Source organism: Antedon bifida, chromosome 10 (assembly GCF_963402885.1).
Source record: "Antedon bifida chromosome 10, ecAntBifi1.1, whole genome shotgun sequence".
Taxonomy (NCBI): Eukaryota; Metazoa; Echinodermata; class Crinoidea; order Comatulida; family Antedonidae; genus Antedon; species Antedon bifida.
In genome coordinates this window covers 8,111,996-8,119,952 of record NC_136235.1, presented here as the reverse complement: position 1 = coordinate 8,119,952, position 7,957 = coordinate 8,111,996, and the positions used below count along the sequence as shown (strand labels likewise).

Sequence of the window (7,957 nt, the reverse complement as noted above, 5' to 3'; positions counted from 1 at the left end):
AAAAATAAATTATTCATCTAGGTAGGTATCTACTACAGTATAAACCAAAAAAGGTGTCGCAACAAATAGTAATCAACAAAGGCAAGCTGGATAAGGTTTTGCAGGAATCTACAAATTCACTAATTTGTTTTAAATCCTTTTATTTTAATGTAACATTTTTACTGTTCAAAAAAGCCTTGTAAGCATCTACTGTATACTGTATGTGGGCAATTCTACAACAAAAATTTTAATTGACATTGAAAAATCATAAATGTGTCATTTTAAAGATTAATGTTGAACTTTTATGAATTATATTATTTTTTAATATACCGCCCGGTTATATACTGAAATTTAATTAATTAAAAACGAAAAGATATAAAATATTTTTTTCTAAATATGTACATTTTAAAAATGTTATTTATTATATTTTTTTGTATTTGTGTAACAGAATGGCACCTCCCACTAAACGTAAAAAGAAACATGTCACCACTGGCAGATCTCCATTTTGGACTTTGGGGCGATCAAGAGTAAAGTGTGTCTACACAAAAACAGCAAATATATCAACATATACATGAGGTACTTCTACACCAAGTACTTCTACACCAAATACTTCTACCCCTAGTACATCAAGTGTAATTGATGAACCTGCTTTTGAAAACACTACTTATTATTCCTTTAAAGGAAATAAATAAGTGGGGCAACATAAGGTCTCAACTGATGTCGGGCCTGGTTACAAGGCAAGCATATACTAACAACCCATGTGGTTTATGTAGTAGTGAATTAGCAGAATACAGATGCTTGGATTGTGGGCCACATGCTCAATATTTTGAGGAATGCATCACACAGAGCCAAGATATAAGGAGCTTGGACTTGCCCAGTGTATGGACTCTAACCTTACGGTTCTCATTTATTTATTTGATCATTTCATGCTGTCACTCTAAATATCTTTTTTCAATCTTTTTGCATTCAACTATATTCATTTCATACAATATTTTTCTTGGTGAAAAGGGAGGAACACATAATTTATAGTTTATAGCCTCTCTACCCAAACAAGAATTATTTCTTATATATTTATTGTTATACTAATTTAGTTTGTCACAAATTCAATATTTTGCCACACTTTTATTTAAATGCCCATATATAGTATAGGTACATGATGTCACAATGCATCTTTGTGGCTTTTTTTCCCCAAAGCTATAACAATTTATACTCCATTCAACGTATGCAAAACATTCATTCTTTTTTTTATACCACACCTACGTTTATTCAATTTATTGTTAGGGCCTGTTAATTTCATTACCACTCAACCACCTACATTTCCTCTTATTTCCTAATTCAACCTCTACCACAAACACAACCGCCACCACTACCATCAGTATAAAAAAGACAAAATAGGAATCTGAAAAAAATATTGCAAACAAAGAAAAAAAGAAGTTTCAGCATGTGAATACTACAATAAGAAATCGAGAAGACTGGCAGTACAGCATTTTTTCAGAAAGCATATAGACATACTTGTAGAAGATAAAATTTGAAAATAACAAAACTTGGTTGAAGAGTTTACAAGAAAAGTTATCTTGCAGGTTTGACAGAGCATCATCACTTTGAAGTTGTATTCAGAGTTCAAATTAACTTCACTTTAAATTGTGTTCAAAGTTCAGTCAGCTGTTCAGCTTGTTTACCATACTTTTCTTCATTGCCTGTAACAATATATTAACATCTTTAAATCTGTTTGTTTATTCTGGTTTAAAGTATCATTGTTTTTTCTGGTCATCATTTCAATCATGGTTAATTATATTTAAAATAGAAATGATCGTATTTTACTGGTAGTTTCGGGTTTGCATGTTGAATTCTCTCTCTCTCCAGCCACCCAACCCTCCCCTTCCAACACCCCGCCCCCTTTTCAATTTATTTTATTTCAAATTGCATGTTTCACATAACTGCATGATTTGGGTTTACATTACTAGATATGCATGCAGGTTGGTTCTAGAGTACTTGACATAATTTGTAGCCGAGACTTCAGTTCACATTGTTATACATTCTTGCAATTTTCTCAGTAGGTAGTTGGATTTCACTGCAATATACACTGCTGAAGGTCTACAAGGAAAATTCCCTACAAGGAAAGTGAAATCATAATGTAAAAGGTACAAATACATTACTGTAGTTTCACATTCAGAATGAAAGAACATGCTTTTAATCAATCAGTAAATGTTAACGTGACACATGCAAAAGCATCTGTTTTGTGTTAAACATTTCATAAAACAAATATTTACTTTAAAAATGCTACATATCTTTACATGCTTTTCAATGATACTACAGTTAAACAAGCTAAAACATGATTTAAAAAGTTGCATTTCTCATTTAATTAGCTTTCCAATATCAACACTAAACAAGATAATTATTATGCATTGTTGAACATAAAAGAAGTTTGTTAGGGCAGCATTTAAAAAACAGAATAGATTTGATTCTTGTTTTCATACTCAGGAAATGTAAAAACAAAATTGATTAATTTTTCTGTACATCAGACAATAAAACCAAGAATAAACCATCTGAATCTGTAAAAGCTTATTGTCTATTGTCCATTTAAACTTTGATCCTTAATTTTTTGTTTTTTCATCTGGTTGAAATGCTTGTATTTCGTTATCTTTCACTTATTTATAACAACACATTCTTTAACTAAAAAAAATATATATAGTTAAATATGCTAAATATATATTATTTTAATGTACAGTTGCTGTGACGATCCATAGTATGGAAGAACCACTGGGATTGACTCTGCTGCAATTTATCAGACCGCACTATCTTGAGATACCAAGCGATGCAGGTTCGATTCGATACAAAACAGACACATTACATATATATTTTACCTAAGTAAAAAAAAGTCATATAAGAAGATATCTAAAATATTTTTTATTATACAATATTGCTGTAAATCCAAAATCTACTGTATTTAATTTGGTAAAGAATTCTGCTAAAAAGAAAGTAGCTAAATTTGAGCTAAGTTTTTAAAGTCAAGAATTTCTCAAAGTTTGTCAAACTGGATCCACCATCTCATCATCAACAGAAACCATTACAGACCAAATATATTTTTAAAATTTGGTAAATTGTGAGGGGATATGCAGGGATTAGGTATATTGATGTAATGAGGTACTTTGTAAATATGTATATTGACAATGTATAGAAAAAAATTTAAAGAAAACTATTTTGTAAAAATACTTTATTTCATCATCATACTACAGTGACCACACGTCACCATTAACAGGGCTGAAAGACAATATGAGGCGCTCCAGCTCAAAAGCGGCGCTGTGTCGCAATAGACCAACCTATGTAATAACTATCACAAAGTTCAATTTCAGCGAATTTGAAAAAATGTTCAATTTTATTTTTTTTACATAATATGAATGGTTGATATGTGTTTTACCTACCCACGAAGTCTTATTATGAACCAATAAATATAAATGAGTTAAATTCCGTAATCTTTGATGTGTGTTTCTTTTAAAATATCTGAAAACAAAAATTTACAGTGCCCGAACGACAATAAAATACTCCATTTTTCGCTAGAAGTATCATCGGCTTTCTCCTTCGCAAACTCCGCCATGTTTGGTATCGGCAGAAAGCTTAGATTTTATTCTATCTAACCCTGCTCTTGATTCGTTGGATAAATATTATTCTAACCAATTAAACATCGTCTTATTGCCGTCTTGTTGTTGCTACCCTGCCCAAACAAATCTGTAAAAACTACGTTGCTGATTGGTCAATTTTCATTACATCATTACTGAGCATGCGCATTTGCTATGTTTACGCTTCGATCTGGCTACCGCGCCTGCGCGAAGTAGATCGAACAACACATGTTCCAGGGAAATTCTTACGAAAACATACTTTCTTCATTCATCTAGCGATAACTATTATTATATATTACTGATTTTTCGCAATACGTTCGTAATGTCTCGGAAGGACCCGCCTAAGGAAATTCTAGATGCGTTAAATGGTGCCAATGATTTTGGTTTTAATAATGAGGATGCTGAAGTAATTCAGCAATACTTTGAAGATTACTTCGGAGACAACGTCAATAAAGATGAAGATGACAGCAGTGACACTGATGATGATGAAGATGATAACGTTTTCGAATACCATAGTGACGGTGATTCCTCATCTCAACCACCAATTCATGATGACCAACTAGGCCTAGGCCTTTTTGCTGACGATGACGAAGTGGAGAATGGCCATCCTAGGCCGGTTATCCAGAGGGTAGACGTCCTTAGATGTAATGAAATGCCTCTGTAAGTACATTTTATTTTTTCTTGTATGTAAACTAAAATCCGTCTTGTCACATTCAATGTTAATTATCACTATGAAGAAATGATATAACTTTAACTTTATATTATTAATATTACTAGGCTAGGCCTATGGTCTACTAATTCAATAAATTAGTTGAGGTAAAATAAAGTCAACTTAGGCCTAGGCTAATTAAAAAATGTCAATAAGCAAATTTGATTTTTACAAATACATTCATGCTTGTTTGTTAAATTAAACTGTCTGTATTTGTTTTTCTTTAGTTGTGACAAAACTGCAGATTGGTGTAACATTCAAAATGATGAAGAACTGCAGAAAATCCGATCATTCAAACGCTGCAGATGTGGTAATGGACCCGACAAAAACGTTTGCCTAAAACAATTTGAGGAAGAATTTATTTTACAGAGGCGTGCTGAAATGTGTGAGCTCAGTAATGTAGAACGAAAAATGTTCATCATGGGGCACATAAGTAGAAGCATTAACAGAGGACAAACCACGAACTGTACCAAGCGAAAGGCCCAAAAACAAAGAACAAGAACAAGTTGTACATACAAAGTTGATGGTTTTAGAGTTTGTCGACAAGCCTTTGAGTTTTTGCATTGGTAAGTGTTGTTAAAAAACAATAAACTGTTTAAAATTGTTTTGCATTGCATACAATTGTGAATAATAATAATATCGTGAAAAATAAAATTAGACCATCTTAAAAAATAATTTCAATGTACGGTACTAAACAATAAATTTAACTTGTGCTAGTGTATGTTTTATGGACAATTATAATCCAAAAACGGGAGGTACTGTATTACTATTAGCTTGTTTATACGAGTCACAAGACCAGATGAATGGCTTTGTTATATTAGAATCTGTGTTCTTTATTTTTTCTGACCAGCATACAATGGACTTTGTTGTTGCTCTGAATACGCCCGGTCTAAAACAATAGTCCTGGCCTTCCTTTATGTTCCCGGCTAAGAAATGTATATTTTCTTTTGTATTATTATGTTTGTATTTTCTTGTAGCATCTCTAATTGTCAGTTGACTGCAATATGCAAGCATTTTAAGGAAAATGGAGCAACACCACCACGAAAAAACTCTGGTGGTCGGAACAAAACAGCCTTATCGCACAGTGATGTCAAGCATGTAGTGACGTTTCTAGAAACATATGCAGAGAGAAATGGTTATGCCTTGCCGGGTAAAACTATGGGAGTGCGTTGCGATGACTCCAGGATGAGACTGTTACCAACTTGTAAGACAAAGAAAGCAATATTCAAAGTGTATGAGCAGCAAATGATTGAAGTTAACAGACGTAGGACAATGGCAGGTAATAAATATTCTAATAATAAAAACGAATTTACTATCAATTCTAGCAGTTCTTAGCTTAAAATTAATCAGATTTTTATAATTATAATGAATCATGAATCATAATCTGCTGCACTTGAAACAGATGTATAAACGCTGTACCACCTAGTTATTATAATTTTCACTTAAAAATCGCTGTGCATAAACTTATTTTAAAAAAGAGATACATCCACTACAGTATTTGAAAGTCCCTCCATATGAAATTTTCTTTTACTATAAATACCCTTAACCTGCTTCTTTCTTATTCATAGATCATATTCCTCTGCGGTTTGCAAGAAAAAGTTCATTTTATAAGATGTGGAAGGAGTACTGTCCATACATCAAAATTACAAAACCGAAAAGTGACCTATGTTGGGTATGCCAGAAAAACAATTCAGCTGTTTTCCACAGTGCAAATAGCAGTGATCAATCTAAACGTGAACGGTAAGTTTTTGATTAACGCAAACTATTATGTTTTGGTTTGTTATACAAGAACAAAACATTATGCATCTAAGGAAGAAAATGTAGTGCTGTGCTGGTATCCTCCACCCATTGCATGCTTACTTTTTTTTCTTCACTTCAGAAACACTTAGTGTGAACCTACCCTAAAAAAAAAATTTGTTGTATACCCCTATAACTTTGTTTTCATTTTCTATAGACTGGCCAATCAACTTGATCATTTGGACAAAGTCAGTAAAGAAAGAGAATTCTATAGAAGTAATGTTTTGGATGCAAAAGCAAATTTGAAAGGTGAAAGTTTAGGTATTCATGCTCCATCTTCAAGGAAAATGAAAAGTCATTACAGCTTTGACTTTGCGCAGCAGGTTCTGTATCCATCTGATCCAGATCAACCTGGCCCAATTTACTTCATTACCCAGCGCAAATGTGGCATTTTTGGTGTTGCTGCAGAAGGCCTAGGAAAACAAGTGAACTATTTAATTGACGAAGGAAGTCAAGCATCTAAAGGCGCAAACAGCGTCATAAGTTATTTACATCATGTTTTTGCTACATATGGCCTTGGAGAAACTGAATGTCAACTGAACTGTGACAATTGTAGTGGCCAGAACAAGAATAACTACCTTTTGTGGTACCTAAGCTGGCGCTGTATGCACAACCTACATGCATCATTGGCATTGCATTTCATGATAGCCGGCCACACAAAGTTTTCACCGGATTGGGCATTCGGACTTCTTAAGCAGCGTTACTTTCGATGTTTCGTTAGTTCGCTTGCAGACATGGAAGATGTTGTGCATACAAGTTCTACGACGGGTGTGAACATTCCACAACTTGTTGCAAATGAAGGAGGGAAGGTATTTGTTAAAGCATATGACTGGAATTCTTTCCTATCACCCTATTTTAGGAAATTGCCTAATATCCTAAAGATGCACCACATCCGATTCTCGTCAGAAAATCCTGGAATGGTGTATTACAAGGAGTATATTGATACGCCAGAACAAAGCCTACAGTTGCTCAAGGATGTAAACAACATACCTCCACTTATTTTACCAGAACCCATTCCATACCCTGGTTTATCATTTAAAAGGCAATCATACCTCTATGACTCAGTACGAGAGTTTTGTAAATTTGAGGCAAGGGATATTGTGTGTCCCGCTCCAAGCGAGTAGAGGTCCTGTCGCAATATTGTTGTAGAGTTAAAAATCTTGTTTAGCAATTTATTTATTTGCAATAAAATTAATATAGATTTTAAGTGACAGTTGCGGCAATTTTAACTGGTCAAATATTTTAATTTTTATTTGTTTTATATTTATATTTTAATGTGCAATCTATTCACTTTTCTATTAAATAAAATTTGTTGACGATCATACTGGTTTAACTTTTTTAACAGGGCAATAACTTTAATGGCAATTTATTAATATACTTGTATTTATACTTTCATTTTATACTTTCATTTTATACAGTAATTAAAAAATGTGTATATAAATTTTCTCAGTGTCATGCTTTGTCGACTTTCATTTTGTTGGCATTCAGTTGAGAAAATACTGTTTTTGAAAATGATAATGTTGAAATAAATTAATGATTTTAACAACTAATGTTCTTTATTGTATTGTTATTGTGTGTGCAAAATTTCTTTACAATCAGACAATGGGAACTTTACTGTTGCTATGTTGTTTTGACTGTCCTTTTCCAAAACCAGTTTACGCTCTGTTGATTTCAAATTCATTTTCCTCTAAAACCTGGATTTCCTTTTAGTGAAAGTGCTGTTTAGTTTTTGACTAATAACTTTGGATAGGTTCAACTAAATTTAATGTATGATATATCATTGTAAAGCTTAATATGTAAAGAATATGAATTTATAAAAAGATAGGAATTAAAAAAATTGATCTGGATGCTGATT

At 32.7% G+C, this 7,957-nt stretch overlaps 1 protein-coding gene across 1 annotated transcript; it reads left to right on the top strand.

The window, feature by feature from the left end:
- Positions 1–4,089: 4,089 nt before the first annotated feature.
- LOC144854152 (uncharacterized) lies at positions 4,090–7,718 on the top strand. The gene is made up of 5 exons (XM_078712048.1): positions 4,090–4,256; positions 4,533–4,871; positions 5,283–5,584; positions 5,874–6,045; positions 6,260–7,718. Exons 1-5 carry the CDS (start codon positions 4,249–4,251, stop codon positions 7,224–7,226), a joined length of 1,788 nt encoding a protein of 595 aa, XP_078568174.1. The 5' UTR covers positions 4,090–4,248; the 3' UTR covers positions 7,227–7,718.
- Positions 7,719–7,957: the final 239 nt, after the last annotated feature.

Coding starts and splice junctions, on each gene's coding strand:
- LOC144854152 (XM_078712048.1), top strand. Junction 5,585..5,873: donor CAGACGTAGGACAATGGCAG/GTAATAAATATT, acceptor TCTTATTCATAG/ATCATATTCCTCTGCGGTTT. Junction 6,046..6,259: donor GATCAATCTAAACGTGAACG/GTAAGTTTTTGA, acceptor CATTTTCTATAG/ACTGGCCAATCAACTTGATC.